At 46.1% G+C, this 25,250-nt stretch overlaps 1 protein-coding gene across 1 annotated transcript in view; it reads left to right on the plus strand.

Moving 5' to 3' along the window:
• The window catches only part of COL4A1 (collagen type IV alpha 1 chain), a 138,591-nt gene that overhangs the window by 75,767 nt on the left and 37,574 nt on the right, over positions 1-25,250 (plus strand). Inside the window, exons 3-22 of the mRNA XM_041731386.1 lie at positions 8,080-8,169; positions 8,258-8,302; positions 9,388-9,432; positions 9,540-9,602; positions 10,101-10,154; positions 10,309-10,335; positions 11,235-11,318; positions 11,400-11,462; positions 12,668-12,703; positions 13,550-13,591; positions 14,783-14,869; positions 15,335-15,361; positions 15,520-15,570; positions 16,251-16,295; positions 16,377-16,430; positions 18,413-18,454; positions 19,876-19,960; positions 20,331-20,366; positions 22,331-22,495; positions 24,791-24,886. Coding sequence (XP_041587320.1) covers positions 8,080-8,169; positions 8,258-8,302; positions 9,388-9,432; positions 9,540-9,602; positions 10,101-10,154; positions 10,309-10,335; positions 11,235-11,318; positions 11,400-11,462; positions 12,668-12,703; positions 13,550-13,591; positions 14,783-14,869; positions 15,335-15,361; positions 15,520-15,570; positions 16,251-16,295; positions 16,377-16,430; positions 18,413-18,454; positions 19,876-19,960; positions 20,331-20,366; positions 22,331-22,495; positions 24,791-24,886 — 1,237 coding nt within the window. The remainder of the gene's footprint in view (positions 1-8,079; positions 8,170-8,257; positions 8,303-9,387; positions 9,433-9,539; positions 9,603-10,100; positions 10,155-10,308; positions 10,336-11,234; positions 11,319-11,399; positions 11,463-12,667; positions 12,704-13,549; positions 13,592-14,782; positions 14,870-15,334; positions 15,362-15,519; positions 15,571-16,250; positions 16,296-16,376; positions 16,431-18,412; positions 18,455-19,875; positions 19,961-20,330; positions 20,367-22,330; positions 22,496-24,790; positions 24,887-25,250) is intronic.

Raw genomic sequence — 25,250 nt, forward strand, 5'->3', positions numbered from 1 at the left:
CAAGTTCAGGTGAATAACATCCTCAGTGATGATAATATGAAAGCCCTCTAAGTCTGTTTAGGTGCTGTGCACTGATTGCTGTTTCTCAAGTTGGCTGATAACATAAAACCATCTCTTTATACCTCAAGGTTGTTGGCGATAGTGAAAACACAGCAAAGTGTCTTTTTGAGAAAAAGATGTCTTTTTTCTGTCCAAATTCAGAGAGCTGCTCACCTCCTGCTCTTTGTTAATGACCTTGTTATTTTGTTGTCCGTTAGTTATTTCCCTGCAATCCCTCCCCTTCCCCTAGATCTGTAAGTTATGGCATAGAGTTTTGGTAAATCTCATGGAACTTTAAGACAAAGAAAAGCTTTTGTGCTGGTGAGTGGAAGCACTCCTGCCTTTTCTCAGGCGTGGTCATCCCTTCTCCCCCAAGTGCAACTTTATAAACATTCATGCATAAATAGACCCCCTTTGTAGGGTCTGGGTCAGGCTGGGTGGTTTTGCTGCTACTGCATTTTGCTCAGGCCTGTGCATGTTAGTTGCATGCCCCCCTTCCCGCTGGGCCAGTGCTGAGCTGCCTCTGGATTTTGCCTCCTAGTTACTGCAGTGTGTGACATGCATAATCTGCCACAGTCACAGTAAGGGCCCAAGCTATAGTATAGCACTTTTATGTCTGTATGGTTTTTCTGCTTTAAAACACATTTTTAAGTCTACTTTTAAGAAAAGATTTTATTTATTTATTCATGAGAGACACAGAGAGAGGCAGGGAGATAGGCAGAGGGAGAAGCAGGCTCCCTGCGGGGAGGCTGATGTGGAACTTGATCCCAGGACCCCGGGATCATGACCTGAACCAAAGGCAGATGCTCAACAACTGAGCCACCCAGATGCCCCTTTAAGTCTACTTATGAGAAGCAGAATGTAAGGTAATTGGATTAGGTAGAAGTATTTCTGATTCTGACTTTCATGAGAACTCCATGTCATTAAATTAATGCTTTTTTTTTTTTTTTTTTAGCAAGGGAGATGTTAATCGTCTCTTTTGGAAGCCATTAAAAATCAGATGGTTGTTTTTTTGTTTTTTCATAGATGACAAAAGTCAGGAGAATGGGTAAATTTCCTTATGTATATTTCCTACAGACTTGTAGTAGAAAGGACCAAAGAGAAGCCTTTAAATAAATACTCCTGGCAGTTGGGTATTTAGTAGTACTTTCTTAGAGACCTCCCTGCTGTCCTGCCTGAACCTATTTCATGACCATTTTGTAGGACTTAAGTTTTTTTCCAGTATGTAGTATTTCTGTGCGGTCATTTAGAAAACCATTTTCTTCTGTGTTATTGTAGATTCAAATACTCTGTTTATAAAATGAATAGAAAAAAGCAATCTGAGAAATAGGCATAATTCATATTACTGGTGAGGTCATCGGCTTTCACCTGCCACTCAGTAGCCTTGATATTCAGGTTGCTAGGTTCATATGTAATTTTAATTACATTTTAAATACTAATTAAAATTCTTTCTTTCCCTTGGTGTTATCTTTTAGACCTTATGAAACCTCTCTGAGCTGTGCCCATGCTAATATCTTCAATGGCATTGAACAGTTAATATTTATATATTAATGGAATGAATGTTTAAGAAAAAAAGGCTAAAGTCTTCAGATTCAGAGTCCACAGGGTTTAATTTGAAAAAGTAGTCCTCTCGCGCCGCCTGGTGGTGAGAGGCCACAGCCGTGGAGGGCTTTCCTTCCAGGAGCCTCTAAAAGCCCGTTCGCCCTGTATTTATTGCCCCTTCATCAGTTAGACGTAATCGTTTTCTCCAAATCACCTATGTCTAGGAGGGTCTTCCCCAAGGAAGGATGTTTAACTGACATCCCAGTTAAACGGCTGTGCCTGGGTGCTAGGGGATGGCAGGGGCAGTCTACAAACATTTCAGGTGGGAGCATCCCTCTGTGAGCCGGGCTGAGTGATGCCCCGAGGTGGGACCCTGGCCCAGGAGGTGGGGGACAGCTGCGGCATAGGGAGGAGCAGATAGAGGGGGGTTTGCGGAAAACCCATCAAAAATGTGCACCTTTTCATTGAAATTTGACTGTGTGTAATAGAGCGTGAGGCCAGAAAGTACAAATGCTTCCAGAGAACAAGCTGCATTAGGTTGTGGTTTGATGGGAAAATGGAAATAAGCTATGGATTAGATTGCCTTTATCAGGAAACGTATACACAGGATCCACGAGACTTGGAAACACGTTACCGCCATATTTTTATTCCTGATTTGGGAAGCTGACTCCTTCAGGGGAGTGACTTAAAATTTTTATACTTAGAAATATGTTGGGCAGCCCAGGTAGCTCAGTGGTTTAGCACGCCTTCGGCCCAGGGCCTGATCCTGGAGACCCGGGATCGAGTCCCACATCGGGCTCCCTGCATGGAGCCTGCTTCTCCCTCTGCCTGTGTCTCTACCCCCACCCTCTCTCTCTCTCTCTCTGTGTCTCTCATGAATAAATAAATAAAATCTTAAAAAAAAAAAGAAATATGTTGAGAAAATTACTGCTTCAGAGGAAGAGTGAATGAAAGCACGTGAGGCTGGTTTTTCAGAAAGAGCGTAAGACACGTGACTGATGGGAACACTTGCTGCCGACGCCTGCGGTACTCGGCTCCGACGAGGGAGAGGTGTCAGGAACTTTCTCTAAGTCCTGAGGACCTTTGGAAGATTTTCAGGTGGGATTTTTCTTTTCCTCCTGCCAACAATTTGTCAGCACTCAAGTGTGCCTTTCACTTTAGAAAGTTTTTTCCACCAGCTCGATGACATTGAACACTTTGCTCTCAGGTGGCTTTAGGGGAACAGTTTTAGATTTATAGCAACTTTATAGCACTTACATCTCTTTCAGGTTCTTTTTTTTAAGATTTTATTTATTCGTTCATGAGAGACACAGAGAGAGAGAGAGAGGCAGAGACACAGGCAGAGGGAGAAGCAGGCTCCATGCAGGGAGCCCGACGTGGGACTCGATCCCGGGTCTCCAGGGTCAGGCCCTGGACCGAACGTGGTGCTAAACCGCTGAGCCACCCGGGCCGCTCTTCTCTTTCAGGTTCTTGTGTTGAGCGGCAGTCCTTTAGTATTTTGTGAAGAACTCTTGGCAATTCTTTTTTTCTCACAGGCTGATGTACAAAGTGGAGTTTTGTAGGTCAGGAAGTATCTAGGGTTCTATACTTTGCAAATGTCCCTCAATCAGATGTATGTGTTGCGTGCCTGCTTGCTCCGCAAGGTCCCCCTGCTAGTTTCATAGTATGCATGATGGGAGCCAGCTTCATGGCAAAACTGAAATTCCAAGAGTTGTGCTAGAATTTACTATGGGCTCGAGTGTCTCAATATTGGGATTTAGCCAAAGGACATCTGTCCTTGGACATGGAGACTTGGAGAAGGTTCTGTGTTAAGTGCTGTATCTGTGATAGAGTGGTTACATGAAACAATCTTCGTATTATATTTAATTCAAAGAAACGTGGCATACTTTAAATTGACATAGGTACGTTCTTTTAGGAACCTGGGTACATGTCTGGTAGTGCAAAAGAGAATCAGTGTACACATCCTCCTCTTAGGAGAGCGTGTTCAGGGCTCCAGCTGCGTTTTCCCCCTCCTGCCTCTCCTCGGCGGTGGACCGTCAGTGCTGCCATGATGTCAGGCTTCTTGGTGTGGATGGAGCTCCCAGCGGGGCCTCATCACACAGTTTTTCCAGGACCCCATGACACTTCCCACCACTTTCCCAGCAGTGTCGGCATTCAGGAAATGGTCCTGCAGATGCTTGATGGTTGTTGGGCTCAAAGAATTGCTCTTGTGGAATTTTTGGCCGAGTCCCCACATCACCCATTGACTGACTGTGACCCATCATTTGAGATCATTTCCCCATCACTGAATTCTTGGTGAGCTCTGGCTCCAGAAGCAAATTCCTTCATTCCTTCAATCATTTGCAGCTTTGCTTGGAAATCGAAATCTCCAGGCACCAATGACAGAAAAAACAGTTGATCCAGTGTTATGTCCTAACCATGGCTTGCTCTCCCTGTTGCTGCTTTGGCCACAGGCATATGCCAGTCAGGTTCCAGTGGTACCCACGGGGCTTTAGACCGGGAAAGGGGCCCCAAATGCCCAGGCACCAAATGTACCACACTTTTAAGTTTCCGGGATGCCTACGCACAGCCCTGCTTCATGCCAGCTGTCCTGTACCCTACTGCTTAGTTCATCCATCCACACACCAATTTTATTGAATTCAAAGATTGTGCCAAACACTGTGAATGAATAAAACTATATCCCTGCCTTTAAAGTATTTACTTCTAAGTGGTGGCTACCCAGCCACAAAATCTCTCCAGTTAACATCGCTTGTTGAGTCTGTTCTGCTTTGTAATGGATGAACCCAAGCACACATAGATGACTCTTTGCTCTACAGTCACGTTGCCCTGAGGCAGGGAAACCCAGTGCTCTGGAAACATTTTTGCTTGTGCTTCTGTCCATAGTAAAGAGCCATGGAAATATTTTAGATATGAAAAATTAATTTAAAATTTAACTAAAAAAATGGGATCCCATGCTGGCCGTTGAAATAGGCATAATATGGTCTCTAATAGTAAGACTTGATGACTGCTTAGTCTAGATATATTTTTTGTTAACTTCAGTGTTTGTTGTTGGTAATTATTGAAGCTTCAAAGTTGGAAGCTTCATATTATTTCAATTTCAGCCATCCTGGGAGCTTCATCTGTATTTGGATTTCTGATACAGACAGGAAAGGCTAATGGTCTAGCATTTGATTTCCATTATGAACTTGTTTCCTTAAGCATTTTAAGAGGAAAGGGAATAATTGGTATTAGAATCTTTTGTTCTCGTATTTTATGGGTTTTTTTAAAAAGTATGTCCTTGCTTCAGATAACACACATTTTATGTAAAAAATTTAAGTTACTCCATCCATGAAACTCTATTTCATGCCTAATTTAGAATGGCTAATTTTGATGCCAAGATTATTCTCTATGGCTATATTCTTTCGTCTTTTTAATGATGGCAGTTTGGTCTTCCTCTTCAAACTCTGAATTCCATCATTTGAGGATATAGTGGTAATCACTTCTGTTGTTGGTATATAAACTTTTCTTTTTGAATTAGTATAATACAGTGCACTGATGTTGAAGAATAAAGCTGTTATGTGCAATGGCATCAAAACTTTTGTGTAATATTTTACCAACTTGTCTTTTCTTTCCTCTATTGTAAACGTGCATGACTGTGATGAACACTGGCTATGGTTCCATTTCTGCCTGGCACGATTATGTGGCCCCCATGTCCTTCTGGACCTTGCCTTTAACACACCATGGGAACCTGATGACTCAGGGTCCTGTTTCTTAGGGATTTGGACTCCGCACATCCTGCCTTAAGCACCAGTGTCTGGGTGGCCACAGTGGTGGTCTTGCTTGTTGCAGCTGCATAGTCTGGTTTGGACATGATGAGTACGGCCAGCTCTGCTCTTCCTGTGGCGGCAGTGGAGATTTGCTGAAAGCTCAGAGGAGTAATTTGGCTTGCATGCAGTGTACACTGTTTGCCAGCTAGCCGTATAGCTGTTTGAATGTTTATCCTGACTGCTGGCTCTGCTCTGGTGCCCATCATACCCTTGGACGGGGCATGGGATATTAGATTATTCATGTGCACTTCTGGCTGAACCGAAGAGTGGGAAAATTAAAAAAATATGTAGGAGATAACAAGAACCATGTTGGTGGAGGAGTCACTTCCTTTTTAGCTACTTAATTTCAAAACTCTAAACTCTTGGGATATATGGATTGCTTAAGTGTTCCGGTGACATTTGGGAAAGAATGTGTTCTTGTGTGCAAGTGAGGACTGGGAATCAGATTTCTGAGTTCTGTTCCCAGCAACATGCGGGGGTCACCCGGTGACATACGACAAAGTCAGTGAAGCGTCAGAATCTGAATGCCCCTATCTGTGAAATGGACATAAAAGGGATAAGTGAATGTTGGCGAACTGTTTAACAGTTTGCTGGGAACCAGCTTGCTCTAGTGACCTAGAAAACCATGGACTGTGGTGCAGGCTGACCTCATTTCTATTTTTGGTTTTAGCGCTGACTCAATGAGAAACTTGTAGAAATCAGCTAATCTGGCTCTCAGCCTCCATGCATTCCATGGTTAAAATGAGAATTATAAAGTCTTATCTGCACTGGGTCTCATAGTGATAGAGCCAAGTACTAATTAAGTACTAAAAATATGACACCAAATGCACTGGAAACTCTTACATTGATGTGCCCCTTACATTTGTCATGTTAGGGAGACGCAGTTCAGTGCTCATTTAATTTTTTTAACCAGCTGTTTGCAGTTCACATCTATTCTGTTTTGGGTAGAATTTTCTCACATCCGAGTATTAGGGAGGAGGTCACACAATGATGGAGTGTGGTGTATCTCTATGTTCTCCGCGTTCTGTGGATGTAATACACTCTTACTATTTAAGGTCAAGAATGAATATATTTGAGTAGCTTTCCAGTTGAACAAGTCTCTGAGAGTCCTTTTCTTCCCAGGTGTCTCAGGCCTTGGGGTGAGGGAGCCAGCATTCCGTGTCAAATCCTATGCCGAGGGCTCTGGGGCTGTCAGCCTCTGCTCTTCTCTGTAGATTTTCTGGATACTGCTGTCCAAGGGGGTGTGCCAAGCTGCAGGGATTAATTTTCTGTAATCCATTTACTATTTTATTATACCCCCTGGAGTTTGTAATAATCTCCTCCACATTTACTTACACGCTGTTTCTGGGCTCTTGACTTCACCTGCAATGAGTCCTGCAGTCCATGCAAGCACAGCAGTTGGAGTCTCAAGCGCAGAACCATATTCTTCTGCGTTTTTGAAAATGTAACAAGCAGTGAATTTGCCAGCAAATGCCAGGACTGGCTGAGTGGTTCGGAAAGCAGGGCAGCTTCTAGTCCTTGCCCTATCTCCTTCCATCTGTGCCACAGTGCAATGCTTCTCAGTCACCCTTGGTGGTCTGCTTTCTTGGGGGGGGGGCAAATGTGGGTGTTATGTCATGTATAGCTTGTCAGTTTATTTTTCCTTTGAGCTAACATAACTGAGGAAGTCCTGGGCGCTATGTTATCCGAAGGACCTTATGCTTCTCAGAGTCAGCTGGCGATGGCTACTTCATCTGGCCCTTCGTATCTAAGGTTGGAGTTAAGTCCACATGCTGTAAAGAAAATAGGTTTTCCTGATTTTGTATTGTGATGGTGGGTGATTTTATGTTGGCAGTCAAACTATGGTGGCCTTCCTGAGATACCGCATAATCAGGTCACAGGCTCTCCAATGCCTCTGGGAGAAATTCTGTTTTCAGGGTCAGTGGACACCACTTTTCTCCATGCTCTCATGCTTATTGAATTGTTGCTTAGTTTCTTGGGCTCACAGAGCCTCGATCAACCTCATTGCCATCTAGGTTGGGGCTCAGGACTGAGCCTTTTTGGACTATCCCTTTTTCCTTTTTGAGTGTATTACAGCCATGCGTGTGTATTCAGGTGTACAGCCACCTGAATAGAAATATTTTAAAAATAATGTTCCTTATGTTTTTTGCTCCATGAGGGTAGAGACTACAATTAAACTTGGATCATACCTTTGCAAGAAACACTTAAAGGACGCTTTTGAGCCCGTCATCAGATTGCGTATTGTCTGCATCTCATGCTCAAGCTTGCCCCTTGAGCTCTCTCTACACACCTTCCGGGGTCCAAAGGAGAAACTTGACTGTCCATCTGCTTACCGAGTCTTAGTGCTGTGCCTGCTGGTAGTAAGATCCCATTCGTTGAATGAGAGCTCCATCAATTCAGTGAAAAAAAAAAAACAAGTATTCATTATTTTATTTACCCAATAAACTGTTTAGCATTTAGCATGTAGTATGTAGGAAGCATTGTGCCAGGTGTTGATATGAACACTCCTGTCCTTAGAGAGCTTGGAATGCAGTAGAGAAAAGCCTCCCGAAATAGGAGTTAGTTTGCCGCACTGGTGTTCAGATGCCCGTATAGATTTGCACGGTGCTGGTTGGCACTGGAGGGGTGAGTACCAATTCATTTCCTCCGATCCAGCCTGCCTTCTGTCTGACCTGCTGCTGCTCCTCTGCAGGGTGAAAGAGGACTCCCAGGGCTGCAAGGTGTCATCGGGTTTCCTGGGATGCAAGGACCCGAGGGACCACATGGGCCACCAGGACAAAAGGTAAGCTTGCCGTGTCATTCGGGGGAGACAGGCGTGGGTTTAAGGTGATCTACATTTGTGTCATGGTGGCATTTCTGTTTGGTTCCAGGGTGATACTGGAGAACCCGGACTGCCTGGAACGAAAGGGACAAGGGTGAGTACAGTCATCACTTGGGTGGATGACAGTATGATGAGGCATGATGCGGTGATGCCTCTGGGAGAGGGCTCTCCCAGTAGTCCTGGGGGGCGTCCCTCACCATCCCTTCTCTGTGCCCCTCTGTCCCCTGCCTCTCTGCCTGGAGCTCTGTGCACCCGTGGCCTGTGTGACCGTGACCACTGATGAGAGCATTAGCCATGGCTCTACCCCCACCCTTGTGGCTGCTGCTCTTGCCCCTGCTTCTCCCATTTGTTCTTCCTCAGGGGTTCTCATGGGTGCTTTCTAATTTGGGGAGGGAAGAAGATGTGTCCACAAGTCATTGAAGGAAAGGGCATCACTTACTATGAGAAGCGATGACATTTCTACAGCCTGCCTTGCTCTGCCTTCTTCACCTTCTACTTTGGTTTTGCTACTTCTGTTCATGGGAAATGTAGAGATGAAGACCTTTGAAAGCACGTTTTGAAAGTGGAAAAGCAGAAAGACGTTGTGAACGTCTCACTCTGCTGTCGTTACCCAGTTGGGAGGGACGTTGCTGGCATGCCTGAGCCATTGTTGGGCGGCAGTTAGTGGACACGGCCCCGAGCTCTCTTTGGTGGGGAAGACCCAGAGTTCCACTGGGAATAACTAGGAATAATCATGATTCATCTTAGAAACACTTCTCTCCACCAATTTGACATTTTAATGTAAATTATGTATATTTATGTAACTTATATTTATTTATATGTATATAGTTTCCGCATATATATTTTGCATACATATTTAATATATATGTGCATATATTAATATATATTATATATATAAAATAAAATAAACGTATTTTACCTAGAAATCACAAAGTGTGAAGTGAGGACAGTTATTCTGTGAGGGTGCAGCCTTGACTTCAGAAGTAGTTAGAGTCAGCTTCGGATGTAGGACTGCTGCCTTGTGGGCTGTGAACCTCAGCTGCCTGCCCTGCTGAATGCCCTGTGTGCTGAGTGGGGGTGCTGCAGGCAGCAGCTCTGGCACCCTTAGCTGGGTGGGTGCAGTGGGAGTATGTGAGGGTGCCCAGCACTCAGTGCGTTCTCTCATTTCTATCCTTACAGGGACCCCCAGGAGCATCGGGTTACCCTGGAAACCCAGGACTGCCTGTATGTATCTAAAATGCGTGTACTTCCTTAATGAGACATTTGACTGGAGTGACAGCACCATTGAGTGATCCTCTGTGTTGGCTACCTTTTCACTTTATTAATTGCAGGGCATTCCTGGCCAAGACGGCCCCCCCGGTCCTCCAGGTATCCCTGGGTGCAATGGAACAAAGGTAAATTTGGGACAAACACCCCTCCCCCATGTTCAGACTGCCCAGCATCCCATGTTGAGAAGCAGACAGTGTTGTCCTGTGAGCATGGTTTTAGTTGTCCCAGTTAGAAAGTTACTTGCCTCGGAGCGCTCTTTATTTGAGGAGGAGATATAGTTTCCTCATATTTAACATTCAAGAAAGACGTAATCATGCCTTGCTTTTTTGTGGACTCTTATCCTGCAGTTGCTTTAAACAGTAAATTTCTCATCAATCATCTGTTACGAAAGCAAATAAGAAAATGCTATTATTAATCCTTGTCCCCATGAATTATATTCTCGAATAGAGTTCTTCTATCACGAAGTAGAAATGAGCAATATGGCTGGTAACAGATAATTCTTAGAAAATGATTTTGAGCAGCAAGTGAAGTCTCTCCGAAGGGGAGGACAGAGTAACTGGTGAGGACACCTGACATGAGGCCTGTGTGCCTTGCACCCGACTGACTCTTTGCTGTCTCCTCAGGGTGAGCCAGGGCCTCTAGGGCCCCCGGGTTTGCCTGGATTCGCTGGAAATCCTGTGAGTATAGCGCTGTCTGCATCAGAATTTCCCTCTTCTGTTGTAATTCCTCTCTTCTGTTCCATTTCCTTTCCTTTCTGTTTCTTGCACTTCTGTCTTAATGCTAATGATGTTTTGGGAGAAACAAAACTGATGCCAACCTTGTCTTTTCCAGGGACCACCGGGGTTACCAGGAATGAAGGTATGTACTTATGCTTGGCTAGGTTCCTTGCAGGAGTCTATGTAAAGCAGGTGCCAGGTCATCTTGATTGACTGATGGCCTGTTCGTATATTCTTCTAAATTCTGCTCTGTTGAAAGAGTGTCTCAGTCATGTGCACAAATTCAAATTTTAGGATGTACACTTGAGACACTGGGTGTAATTTCTGTGTGATTATGGGGGCTGGCATGTCCAGGATCTCCAGGGCAGGGTGGCAGGCTAGAGACCCAGGGAAGAGCCAGAGACCCAGTTCAAAGGCTGCCTGGAGGCAGAATTCTCTCTTCCGTGAGGGCAGTCAGGGGTTTCCCCCCTTTCTTGAGGCCCTCTGCTGATTGGATGAGGCTCACCCACATTACAGAGAATAAGCTATTCTGAGTAGAGGCTACTGATTTTAATGTTTATCTTAGCTTAAAAATACCTTCATGGTGACATCCAGACTGGGGCTTAACCAGATATCTGGGAACTGTGGCCTGGCCAAGTAGACACTTTTCTATCACAACCTGCTTTTATAAAAATGCTCATCCCAGGTCTTTTTGTGAAAGATAATCCTTTTTACATGAGAAGGCAAGGCATGGAGCCTATGGCCCTGATCTGCACGCTCTCCCCATGTATGTGGGATGGCCACGCGCAGGTGCTGTAGCTCCCTTCACTAGCACCTCCACCCCAGTCCAGCGGAGTCGAGCCTGCAGCACCTAATGCCAGTCAGCGATACAGTGGCAGTGAATAGGAGGTGGGCAGTGTGTGTATTCCAAGGGTAGACAGAGCCTAAATCCCAGGTTCCATCATACCTGTAATGCACACCTCTCATTCAACAGGTTCTCAGTTTCTTTACAGAAATATCAGTATTTGTGACTTTCTTTTCTTTCCTTTTTTCATCCCATAGGGAGATCCAGGTGAAATCATTGGCCATGTGCCTGGGACCCTGCTGAAAGGCGAAAGAGGATTTCCTGGACCCCCAGGAACACCAGTAAGCATTTGCTAAGTAACTATAAGCACATGCAGTCTCTCCTTGTTCCTGTTTAATTCTTCTGTTTTCAATGATTTACAGGGCTCGCCGGGACTGCCGGGGTTGCAAGGTCCTGTTGGCCCTCCAGGATTTACTGGACCACCAGTAAGTTTTGGGGGGGAGACCTCATGGAATCTCTCATTGAAAGAACGACTGTTGAGGCATGAAAATAAATCCAGTGTGATGACGGCTTTATGTCGCTATGATCTCTCTTCATCCGGATTGGGAGGATGAGCTGCTTTCTTGAGCAAGTGTTTGGCACTTAAGATGCACCAATTCCAGAGCCGTGGCGGGGGAAGGCTAGCAATGGCAGCACATGCCAAGACATCCCACACAGACAGGGGCTGGGCGGCTGCCAGCGATCCTGTGGCCTGAGGAGGCCAAGCTCAGAGGTGGACAGGCCAGCTGTGCCCTGGAGATGGACTTGTAGGAACAGTCACCCCAGAGGCCTGGCTCTGTTAGGGGCTATGGACACAGACCAGACAGCAGTGGGAAGCTGTGCTGCATTTGTAATGAGGACTGAGCACCCAGAGATAATCCACCCCCACACCCAGGCTCCACCCTCCCACTTGCACATTTTGAGAGCACAAGAGAGTTAATATTAACGAGACTCACCTATTTGTCAAGGGCCTTGTTTACTGGCAGTGAACGAGATACCCCAGACTGTGGCATCCTCGGATTAGCCTCATGGTCCGAGAGATTTTCAGGCCTGCCTACCTTCCTCTCCCTCCCCTCTTCCCTCCCTATCAAATCCAGCAATTCTTCTGCCCATTCTTGCACTTGTAACCTCTTATATTCTTGTGAACAAATGGACTCATTTTTATGAGGAAAGAATGAGTAATTTTTTGCTTTTAATGGTTGACAAGCACTCTGAAATTTTGTTGCAAACACAGGAAGGTTTTTACTTCACTAAAACCTACCAATTTGAAGAGCTCACTCAACTTTTTTGATAAATGGTTATATCCAATGTGGACGAACACTGTTCTGGGCTGGAAACTCTAGGGTCCTTGGAGAGTTTGGCTGAGAATTGCATTCAGCGTCTGTGCTCCTGGCACATTCTTGGATCATTGGATTTCACAGGGCAGTGCCTGAGACTTTGAGGTGTTTCATCCCTGTTAATTGTTGTCCTGGACTAATTCCCAGTTACTTTCCAAATTGTATAGATCCAAAGCACAGAAATAAAATTTAAATATTTAACAAATATATTACTGGATCAGTCATGGGAACTGTAAGATAACCCCAGTAAAAAGAAGTGTGTAAAGCTTACCAGGGTTGTGAGTGATATTTAACTAAAATGCTCTTTCTTACAGGGTCCCCCAGGCCCTCCTGGCCCTCCAGGTGAAAAGGTAAAGATGTTTTTCATTTAACTTTCTTTGGCATTTGTATAAGACTACCCCGAAATCACCATAGCTTACTCTTTAAAGTCTATTTAAAGAGTTTTGAAAAATTATAATTTCATTATCTGTCTCCGTTTAACTCTGTCCACCCACCTGTCTCCACCCATCCATCCATCTCATCCATCCATCCACCCATTCCCATCCATCCATCCATCCATCCATCATCCATCCATCCATCCATCCATCCATTTCTTTTTTTTTTTTTAAAGGGCTTCATTTTTTTTTTTTAAAAAAAGGTTTTATTTATTTATTTATGAGAGACACAGAGAGAGAGAGGCAGAGACACAGGCAGAGGGAGAAGCAGGCTCCATGCAGGGAGCCCGACACGGGACTGGATCCCAGATCTCCAGGATCACACCCTGGGCTGAAGGCAGCACTAAACTGCTGAGCCACTGGGGCTGCCCCATCCATCCATTTCTGTCCATCTGTTCTCATCCATCCATCCATTCCTTTCCATCTCCATCCATCCATCCACCTTTCCTTCCATTGACCCCTTCCTTATTATTTTGATATCACTAATCTTTCCCTTAGTTTTCTATGGTCAGATTTTAAAAGCCTTAAATTAAAAAAATTTTTAAATAGATTTTTCAATAATACTTTTAGAAACTTTAAAAAATATACTGAATATAATGCAATCACACCTTTGTTGAAAAAATTTTATGGTAATTGTTAGAAGCTCTTGCCTTAACTGTACCCTCTTATTACATTTTATGTGATATTTTATGTGATGTTTATTAGGTGATTTTGAGCAAGGTAGACAACTCTAATAACGGAAGCCTAATTTTTCTTTGACAGGGACAAATGGGCTTAAGTTTTCAAGGGCCAAAAGGTGACAAGGTGGGTATACATGGCTCTGGAGTGTTTTCATGTTTGAAATCACAGTTCTAAGTATGATGGAGTTTCAGCCTCTGGACCTCCTCTTGGACCCTTCTCATCATAATTACCTTTCTCTGTATATTCTTTATTAGTGTTTTCCCTAAAACGTACAGCTAGAATTCGCTGACATTTTCTACCTGTCATCTGACCAGCAGAGAAGACAATGAGGTCATTAATTCTAGTTCTTTGTACATCAAGTTCAATCAGAATGTTCTCAGACAATGATAAAGCCAGACCTAGACTTTATTATAAAAGTTAGTTGGCTCTTAGTAGCATAACTACTAAACTCTGCAAAGATGGAAGGCCATTTTACCTAAATTGGGAGGGAGGGAGCCAAAGAAGCAAGGATGTGCAGCCTGGAGCAGAGCAGAAGTGAGGCCAGCGCTGAACCTCTGATGATGTCTCCACCAGTTCCCTGGATCAGACCACAGAAACTGGCCTGAGCCCAGTGGGGATTCTGGGGATCACGGCCACATCCACCATAGGGCCCATGTTCTCCATTGTTGTCTACGCTGGTGTAGAGACCACCAATGGCAGGTGCCAGGTGCAGCTGAGGCCTGGGCAGGTCTGGACCCACTATTGGCCAAAATGTCCAAATTTGGTCCAATCTTTCCATTAACCTCACTGTAAAGTGACCCTGCAAATCATGCCATTGAATTTTGTGGATCTCACTCATTGATTTGTAGCTGGGATTCTTCTGTACTTCTGGTTGTACCTAGCAGTTAGGATGCCCGAGGAAGAAAGTTCTGGATGGTTCTCTTCCTTTTGGGGTACCTAAGATACCTTCTTTCTCCCCAGGCTCTATTGGCCCCCGTCCTCCGTGCCGTCCAAGTGCGATAGGACAGCATATGCGTCCTGCTGTGGACCATATACTGTGTAAATATAGGCACGGTCCGGACATACACACATGCAGAGATGTGTCTAATGGGTGTTCAGTTCTGTTACTAGTTGAGGTGTAGGGATTTTCCTGACTCCTCAGAGGTGAAAGTCTCTGGCTTCATGCCCTTACTGTGCCATCTTCCTCCTGAAACTTAGAGTATAATTTTCATTCTTTAAAATAGATGTTTTGTTTCAGAGTTTTCCCACCTCTGCATTTTCTTCTTTGCGTACTTATGTTTATGTCTGATTTGTTCCCATTGTTTGCATCAACAGGGTGACCAAGGGGTCAGTGGGCCACCAGGAGTGCCAGGACAAGCTCAAGTTCAAGAAAAAGGAGACTTTGCCACTAAAGGAGAGAAGGTACAAGATGGGTTTGACCAGTGAAGGCTGGCTTTCTAATTTTGCACAAATTGAAGGGATAGAGAGAAACTGGGTCAAAATTCAGTTTCTCCGGTTACATTCCCCAATGGCATGCAAAACAGGTTTATAGACTACCCATCCCACAAAATACAAGCATCTTGAGAGCAGAGGCAGCTGGGTTGGAGGAGCGCTGACGCCCCGCCCCCATGGGTTGGGGCTGTGCGGGGGCAGCAGCAAGGAGACAGGTTGAGGGGTGAGTCACAGTGGCCATGGACCCAGCATAATTAACCCACAACCATGTCAGTGTTGGGACGTGACTACTGGACACTAAAGAGAATTGCCTGTTAATATATTAGGCGAAGGGATTTTTTTCCTTGTATGTGTTCAATGTAGCATAGAAAAATCAATATTGCCATGAGTACTGACAGCTCACTCTCTTGCTCTTTTTAAAAAAAATTCTTGTAGGGTCAAAAAGGTGAACCTGGATTTCAGGTAAGCACTACATTCTTGTTTATCATTATTTTGAATGAACGTTCATAAAGAATTGGCTTAAGGTTAAAAGCTTACTTACTTTCCATGTAATATTTACTTCATTCAATATTTAATATTTTACTTAACTATCCTAATGAACCTCTCTTTGTTCTTTCAAGGGGATGCCAGGGGTTGGAGAGAAAGGTGAACCTGGCAAACCAGGGCCCCGAGTAAGTGCCTTCAAAGTCTTTTTGCTCCTTTTACTGTAAAATTGTGTTCCCACTGTTCCTTGGGCCCCAGATTTACAGAGACAGGAGTGGAAGAGGCTTGTAGGGCTCTTCTGGTTTCTCCCTGTCCTCTCTTGGAGGGCTCTCCTGAGCCCTGTGAGCAGGAATGCTGGGGCTGCCTGCATTTCAGAGTCAGCCTGCCCACCTGCCAGCTCCTCGTTGAAGGTCCCCATCTTCTTGCTCAGAGCACTTGATACCCTTTCCCGCTGCTTTCTGAGTGGCCAAGAGCTGAGATGCTCTGGTGCCTCCCACCCCTGCAACCTGGTGACCAGAGCCCCTCCTGAGGGTTCCAGCCTCCACCCTGCAGGGATGTGGAAGAAACTTCTATTAAAACGAATCCTCTGCCTGCCAGCTACCAGACCCTGGCCATTCGGAAAACTTTTGCATTGTTCACTATGTGGGCAGATAGAATGCTGGCCTTGGGAGATTTGGGGCTCACCAGGTTCCGTTGTTTAAAAGTCAAAAAGTCCTTTCCTGCTATCCCTTTCTGTGGTTGCTCTGTGTAGATGCGTATGCACTCCTCTGGTATCGTGGGCTCATGCGGAGAGGTTCCCAGCCTGGGTGTTGGGGCGTGCTTGTTTTTTCTTTTGTGAAATACTGATGTCTCCATATTTGTTGTACAGGGAAAACCTGGAAAAGATGGTGAAAAGGGAGAAAAAGGGAGTCCAGTAAGTATTTCTCTGTAATTTTTAAGAAGAGACAGTTGCCTTGGCCAGCTTACAATGGGTGCTTTCCGTGTCCCACTGCAGGGCTTTCCAGGCGACTCGGGGTATCCGGGACTCCCAGGCCGTGAAGGTTTCAAGGTAAGGCGAGACGCTGTGGAAGCTTTCCCCTTCAGTCTGTTAGTTTCCTAAGGCGCTGTGGACTCACATAATAGAAATTATTGACGTCCATATGAACAATGCACAATTTAATTTCATGGTTTTAGTTATGCGTGATGTTTTAAAAAGGGGAACAGAAAATGTTCCGCTCTTTCAAGTTTTTATGTCTTTTTTGTAGTAGATGAATGGTACCTGGTTAAGAATCAATAAAAAATGTAGATAGAGTGGAGAAAAGCAAGCTTGTCTAATTTTTCCATTACCCGCTCAGAAGTGGTCAGAATGTGCAACCCTCCTGTCTGTGCACGGGCACATGCCCCTCTAACACAGGGCGGATTGTGGTGCATCCTGCCTCCTCACTTAATGACATGGCGTGGATGCATTTGAATGCCCGCACACAGTCACTGGGGCCACCCTGCGTCCATGCCTTGTGCTGTGTGATGTGTGGGTCACACCCACACGCTTGTGAGCACAAGTATTTGTTTACTTGTCCGATCATGTCCACGTCCTGGATTGTTACAAGTGTCCTTTTGGAGTCAATGTTTAAACTCTTTTGTATTGAGATTTTCACTGTATGCCACCAAATTGCCCCTGGAAAAGAACATTCTTCTGTCGGGGGGTCCCTTTTTTTGACAACTGCTTGTTATCAAACTTTACAAAATGTCTGTCAATGTGATAGGCAGCAAAAAACTCATTGATGCTTTACTTTTCTCTTGTAATCATGAGACTAGGTAATGTAAATCTTTGCTGACATAAGCAATAGCTTTGGAATAGCATCCCCAGCAGTGACTCAGGGAGTGGACCTCAGAGCTTGTTCATGAAAGCCAGGGACAAAAGGAAGGATCCTTTACTGATACTGTAACTGTTTTGGGAAAGTCAAATCTCAGTAGATTTTAAAAGATAAAAATGTTTAGAATTTATTAGCTAAGATATTTAAGTCCCATTGATATTTCTTAAGTCTCATATTCAAATAAGAAAAATCCAAAAAAAAAAAAAAAGAAAGAAAAAGAAAAAGAAAAATCCAAACAGCTAATTCTGGTTTACTGCTAAGTTTATTACCCTGGCTTAAAGGTGGGGAACTATATTCATGGAATCTGTGCAGATTTTAGGACTTTTATAGAGATTACTGTGATGACTTATATAAGACCATTACATATAACAGGATGAATTTCATTTTTTTATAAGATTTTATTTATTTATTCATGAGAGACACACACACACACAGAGGCAGAGACATAGGCAGAAGGAGAAGCAGGCTCCCTGAGGGACCCTGATGTGGGACTCAATCCCAGGACCCCGGGATCACAACCTGAGCCAAAGACAGACACTCAACTACTGAGCCATCCAGGCATTACTAAAGGGATTAATTTCTTTGTTTTTTTTTTTTTTCCTAATATGAATGAAATTAAACCTCAGAGTGATTAGAACTTACCCACCCGATGTTTTCAGGTAATGCTGGATTTTAAGGGGAACGATGAAACCATAAATATCCCTTTATTATGACTTCCAGTGCAGGTTTAGAGAATCTTATACCTAAAAACCTCTAGTAAAATGATTCCTTTAAGGGAATATATTTAGGAATCAAAGGTTGTCACTTCATTTATTTTCATTTTATTGAAAAGCCACCAGATACTAATTCAGCCTAGGACTGATTCTGTTCATGTTACCCGAGGGAGCATGCAACCAAACACAGTACTGTGAGCTCCTCTGTCATGTGAATAATCAGACTCCCCGTTATGAATTGCAGAAATCTTTATTTCCATGCCTATGCAAAGCAGAGTGACATGCATTCATGTTTGTTCTAATGGGTATGCAGCACTTTAAGCTCTTCACTGTGAGGGGTGTTTCGGAGAGGAAAGAAAATACCGTGAGCACAGTCTTTTTTTTTTGCAGGAAAGGAAGTTGAACCCTGCTTTCTGCAAGACAGTCTGTATGGTCAAAAAACGCTAGTGTGTTTTCTTTTGTAGGGAGACAAAGGTGAAGCAGGTCCTCCAGGCCCACCCGGCATTGTGAGTAAGAGTCATGTTTGGTGGTCCCCGAGGAGCTGGGGCTGCGTGCCCCCACGGCATTCCTAGAATGATGTCTGTGTGGAAGGAGGGCACACGCTATTTAAGATAATAAGCTTATATTCTGTATTGTGCGGAGTCTGGTACTTACTTCTTATTATATCTTGATAGTTTCTGCATTTCCTCGACCACGGACAATGACAAGACTTGCCCGTAGATAACGATAGGAGCAGAACATTTTGAAACTTTTTTTTTTTTTAAATGGTCCATTAAGGAAGATGTTAGAAGAAACCAATCCTCCATAATTGGGCTCTCCCTAGCAAAACATTTTTATGTCCACCAAGAGCATTTTCCTTCTTAACCATGTGCATATTTTTACATGCGGGCCATCAGTGTATGCAGTGATTTTTTTTTTTTTTAACAAATAAACCTTCGTGTTTGCACATTACCTTGGAATGACCATCTCCGGTCACCTGTCAGAGAGGGCTGCTGGAGCCTGCTGGCCCATTCTGTCCTCAATCTTCTTTGGAATGATGGAAATGTTGTGTCATTTGCTGCGGAGCAGGGGCTGCTGCCGGTGGCACGGAGCCCGGTGGTCTTTCTCGCCTGCACCCAATGTGCGTGCGTGGCCCGTGAATGGTGTCTCCTTGGGCTGCACTCCCAGGACCCCGATGGCTGTGGGTGAGGCCAGAACCTCCTTCCCGGGGGTCGCAGGGCCCCCTTTCCATAGCTGTGATCCGCAGCCACAGCTGAGCCACCTGTTTGTATAGTCACCTCATCAGATCTTAATAACACCTGTCTTAATTGCTGCAGACTATTTTAAGGACACTGTGCAATGTTTGACTTTGTCATTTTCCTTGAATTTCTCTGATTTAGAGTCATGGTGACCTAGTTCACAACTTTGTAATGTGTTCCTCCTGGCCTGTGTCCCTACATCCTTGAGGAAGTTCACACTATGGACCATTTAAAAAAAATTTTTAAAAATTAAAAAAAATTAAAAAACAAAACTCAGCACAACAGAAAACCTCTTCCAGTAAAAAATTTGCATGTTCCTGTTCCTTCTCGCCAGGGGAAATAGGAGGGTGCCGTGAGAGTATTCTTTCGAGTAGACTGTTCAGTTTACGGTTTATATGGACAGTTAGAAATTCCAAACCCAAACCTCACAATTCATATGGTTCTAATGTTGTGTCACTGGTGGAGCTCCTACCTGGCCGCTCCTTACAGGAGGGAGCAGGGTGGGGGTATGTGTGTTTGTCCCCACTTTCTGTGTGCTCACAACCCCCCCTCCCCCCGCTATTCTTTACTCTCACCTTTCTTGAAAGAATTTGGAGGGGTGTTAGTGTCTTCGTCTGCACTGCACGCCCCTGCCTGCACTGCACGCCCCTGCCCCGGCCCCCACGGTGATCTTCTCTCCTGTCATTCAGGCCATCGGCCCTGGACCCTTGGGAGAGAAAGGAGAGCGTGGGTACCCAGGTGCCCCAGGGTTGAGAGGAGAGCCAGGCCCCAAAGGTATGTCCACCACTTCCCCCTTCCCTCCCTCCCCCTCCCTCTCCACTCCTCTGTCTTCCTTCCCTCTGTATCCTCCCTCCTCCTCTTTCTCCCTTTTCCCTCCCTCTCCTACTCTTCCTCCCTCCTTCCTTCTCTCCTTTTATCCTTTACCTTTCTTCCATACTCCACCTGCATGCTCATGCTTTGGTAGCCCTGGTGGGCCTTGAAAGATTGTGTGGTGACTGAGGCTCTCAGACTCCTGGCACTGGGGGCTCCCAGAGCCCATCTCCATCCAGCTCTGTGGGGCAGTGTCCCACGCCCCCCTGACCCTGGGCCTCCTGGGCACCAACACACACGTTCCATTTGTCTGACTCTCTCCTTCTCTTTTAAGGTTTCCCAGGATTGCAAGGCCAGCCAGGCCCTCCAGGTGAGCATCCTTGGCTGATTGGCTTAGAATAGCTGTACAACATCTGTGTGGTTTATACCCTGAACATGTTTGTCGTGTATGTTGGCGATTCACAAGAAGTGACCACCCATTCTGATGCACGTTTTTCTAGTTAAGACAGCGAGGTGCATTCACAGCTGTTGTTTGCTCTGAAAGTCATAGGAGATCATGAGGTTATGGATGTCCCTGGGGGTTCTCAAGTCGCACCTTCACTCCCTGGCTTTGACCTGCCCCTGGCATCCCCCCAGCCCCTGGCCCCCCGCTCAAGGACGCAGGCATCCCCCAGCCCCCTGGCCCCCTGTGTCTGCAGGCCCTGCATGTCCGCAGCCCCCTTGGTGTCAGTGCCCATGTCTCCAGGGTGTCTTTGTTTCTCCCTTGGAACCACACTCAGCTGAAACCTCCCTCCCTGTCTAATTACCTCTGACCCAGCCTCTCAGTGGATTCCCACATGGCTTGCTTGTACTTAGTGTGTGATTGTATCACACCTGCTGCTTGGTTAGTAGTGGGATTCCTGTGTGTGTGCAAATGCTTGCGTGTGTAAATGTCTGTGTCCTAACGTCTATGCACGTGTTTGCATGTGCTCTCCCAGTCCTTGGAGCGGATCATAAAGGCCATGAGGGAAACCCACATGTGCCCCAGAATCCGCACCACAGCTGAGCACCTGCAATCTGTATTCTTTTGGTTTTATATGTTTTTTATTTATTTTTGTGTTTTATTCTTTTTAATTATTTCACCTTCTCTTTCTGACAGCTCTTCAGCTGTAATCTCTCCCAGAGCTCATTCCTTTTGCTGCCACAGACTGTCCCCCAGCTTTGTCCTGCATTGAGGACTACTCCAGCCACGGGCACCTCACTGCCTGTCTTCCTGCTAAAGCTTATGGATCTGCCTTTCAAATCGCCCTTCTCTGTTTCTATCCACTTCCTTCTCTGTGGCTGTGAACACGCTGACCTGTCTGCTATCCTAGTGGACACGTTCCTCTGAGTCTCTCCTGGGCATGTGCCACATTTCCTTTTTATCTGTCCAACTGCCTCTTGCAGTGTTGACAACCTCCTGTGAAGTTGCTCTGACCTTATCTGCTCCCCCCCGGTCAAAGCCTGGCCACTCCCCGGGCCATGGGGTCCCCTCCTGGGGCCGAGCTGGGTGCTTCCCCGCTTCTGCTCCCTGTGGGGTCTTCAGCCGGAGCCCCCGGTCTGCCCTCAGTCCTGCATGCACTGACAAGTGTGCGTGAGATTTAGTGGAATAGAGTTTCTTCAGCCACAGCTGCAGTTCCTGCTCTGGCATTGGTCATCTTCCTGGGCACTCCTGCATCCTCTGAGCTCTGCTCTCTGTCCCAGGCTGCAGACACAGTCTGGCTCCTGGTGGGGGTGAATAGCAGAGGTGGCGCCCCCAGAGCAGCCCAGGCTGGTGCTCCCCAGCGTTAGTGGGGGCCCCTCTCTGTGCCCACCACAGGGGTCCTGTCGTCTTGTCCCCGAACTTGAACTCAGTTCTTCATGTTTAGACCTGACATCATGCTCCTCCCAGAATGTCTTATTGTCTTTTACTTTATGGCTGTTCCATTTGGATTATCAACCAAGCTCCCACCCCCTAGGGCTCGTGCCCACTTGCCTGTGTTCGGTGACATTTTAATGCCCTGACCACTAAGTGGAGGTAAAATTGATCCCTAGTGTTCTCATTCGTGTGGTGGGAATGCTGTTTGCACCAAGAGAAATTCGCAGATTTTTTTCATGTCCAAGTTGTGAGTCTTTTTTCTTTAAAGTTAACTTGTAGGAGGTGTTTGACCGCCATCCTTTATGGGGTGAGAAGCCTGTTTGTCCTTCTGTAGAGCAGTCTTTCTTCCAGGGACAGTCACTGGTCATTTCACTTGGAACAGTTAAAAAGGTTCGTTTGCGCTGCAGATGTGGAACTTGTGCTGTGGTTACGTCCATGAGGTTCAATTTTGGTTTCAGGCTTCCCAGTTCCAGGACAGGCTGGTGCTCCTGGCTTCCCTGGTGAGAGAGGAGAGAAAGGTGACCAGGGGTTTCCAGGTGTATCATTGCCAGGACCAAGCGGACGGGATGGACTCCCAGGCCCCCCTGGGCCTCCTGGGCCCCCTGGACAGCCAGGCCACACAAGTAAGTTCTCTCTGGGACCATTGCATGTGGTGTCCCGTGTAGGGCAGGTGTCAGGGCAGAGCTCACAGGGGGTGGGGAGGGCATTCCAGAGTTCGCGTGCCACAGAAGACCAGGTGTCCGAGGACTTGTGAGTTATCCCACTGAGGTATCTTTGCAAAATGAGTCATGCTGCAGAAAGGAATAATAAAAATAAAAACAATAGAAGTGGTTAAAGGAATGAGAACTATGATAAGCAGCTCTGAGTCTCCTAGCATCAAAGTGAAGGAGCAAGGCAGTCAAGTTTTATGTTCTTACTGAAAACATGCTCTTATTCATCTGGAGACACAAACTAGTGCCAGGACACAGACACACAGACACACATACACACACACATGAACGAAGGGGCTGCAGGGGACGGTCTATGTGGTGACAGACGGATGACTGAATTCAGAGATGAGGGTACTGTGCGATGGAGATGGGCCTGGCCTGCCCACCACCATGGCCAAGCACAGCATATTAAACTCTTGCTCCAGTTCCCAGGGTCCTGTGGTCCCAGAGTAAGGTCAGTGCAAAATGTGAGTGAATCTCAGATGAGTTAATTCCAGTGGGAATAGGCTTAGGTTTTCAAGGCAGATCCTGCCGTGTCATTAGCAGGGTGTGCCCTCTGAACACCTGAGACCCTCGTCTTTTGTGGGGCTGACAGAAGGGGGTCCATCTGTGGCGAGTACTGGGCAGTCTATTTGCTAGAATTAAAACACATCATTAAGAAAGGGAGTTGTCATGGATGAGGCTCCACAGAGGCCAGGTGCAGACTGGAGGGAGCAGTGCATTCCAGGGTTGAAGCTTCACTGGCACAGGATCAGCATGAATTTTCTTTTCTTTTTACTTTTTTAAAGATTTTTTTTAATTTATCCATTTGAGAGACAGAGAGAACACGAGGGAGGGGAAGGGCAGAGGGAGGGAGAAGCAGGCTCCCCCTGAGCAGGGAGCCCCATGCAGGACTTTATGCCAGGACCCTGAGATCATGACCTAAGCTGAAGGCAGATGCTCATCCACTGAGCCACCCAGCCGCCCCCAGCATGAATTTCCTTTGTCGAGTTTCTGATGGTGGTGGATCATCCATGACTTCCCAGCGATGTCCTCCCCTTTTCTCATGGTTCTGTGAAATGTGGGGAGTGAAGCTCAAGTAGTGAAGCGATTGCCATTGCAGGCCTCCTGACCACCTGCACTTGACCTCCAGGGGCTCTTGGGAAAACATGAGCCACACACCCACAAACACAGCACGAATAGTCTCTCCCTCGGCCTTCAGTTTGTAAACACTTGAAACTCACTTTCTCCTCTGGGCTTAGAGCAAAGTCATCAAACAGGAAGGTTTGCGCCTTACATCTGGCATTCTTTTCGAGAGAGAAAAGCCACCATTCTTGCCTCTCTGGTACCTGGTGACCCAGAGAGAGCTGAGCAGGGGGCTGGAAAGATAGATTGCAGCCGCTGCATCAGGTCAGAGGGAGGGCACAAGGGCAGAGTGTGGGGGCCGGCGGCATTCAGGGCTGGGCATGGCCTCTTGGCTGGCCCTCTGTCTGTCCTGCTGGGACACAGTTCATGCACAGCATCTGGGCCACCGTCAGGAGAGGAACGTCTGGGCAGGAGCTGTAGGTTAAATTGTTCACTGCATCATTTCTCTTCAGAGATACTGGAAAAGGAAATAGGAGCTCCCTCACTGTGTGTGTCTGAGCTATGAAACCCTGCTTTTTCTACCAGAACCCACAACAGATGGTGTTTGCATTACCGCAGTTCATTTTTGTGCTGCTTTACCTCCGTGGTGCTCAGAGTTGAGTCGGAACCATGAGAGGTGTGTCCCCACAGACAGTCTGCATCTCCAAAATAACAATGACTTTGCTCTAAGTTTGCTTAGGAGAAGAAAAAGGAATAAAGTTCTTTGAGTTCATGTGTGTATGGCTTACATTTTTCGGCCTAGTTATTTAATTGGTAAAATAAGGATGGTGGCGTGTACTTGGCAAGATGGAAATGAAGGAAGATCCAAAACAGGGCTCATGAGCTGACATGTGCTTTAGGGTTGTCATGCAGGTGTTTCAGCAGGGCCAACTTGCGGTGGCACATGGCCGGATGGGTGCTGTGTGGGTCCTCTCTCCAAGTTAACATTCTAGGACTGTTTTAAAGCAAGCTAGAGCTGGGTTTCTAGCACTTAGCAAATCCCCTGAAAGCAGTTTGTTTTACAGTAGAGATTGAATAAGAGAACGTGCAAGTCTGCTTTGGTTTGGTGAGAATGATCCTGTCACTTTTAAAAATCCATTTCAGACGGCATTGTGGAATGCCAGCCTGGACCACCAGGGGATCAGGGTCCCCCCGGAAATCCAGGGCAGCCAGGGCTGACGGGCGAAGTCGGAGAAAAAGGTGAGAGATGCTGACTGTGCCAGGCTGGTTGGGGGGTGGTGTGTATTCTGCCTGTGGGTGGGCAGGAGTGTGGTCTTTCTTCTTGGAACCTTGTCCAAGTCCATTCCTAGGATGTGTCTCCTTCCAGCTGCTGGGATGTCCTATTGTTGGGCTTCCAAGGTGGGGGGAAAGGGAGAGAGAAAGAGAGGAGGAGAGGAGGAGGAGAGAGAGGGGGGGAATGAGAGAAGGATAGAGAGCTAGCCGCCACCTGGGAGGCAACAGGGAGCTGTGGCCTTGTCATGTTAATGCTCTTGACTGTCTACATGGCCAGCAGATTAATCCCTCAGACTGGTATCTTAGTGTGACCTTTGGGTTCAGAGTTTGA

This window comes from Vulpes lagopus, chromosome 16, assembly GCF_018345385.1.
Source record: "Vulpes lagopus strain Blue_001 chromosome 16, ASM1834538v1, whole genome shotgun sequence".
Taxonomy (NCBI): domain Eukaryota; kingdom Metazoa; phylum Chordata; class Mammalia; order Carnivora; family Canidae; genus Vulpes; species Vulpes lagopus.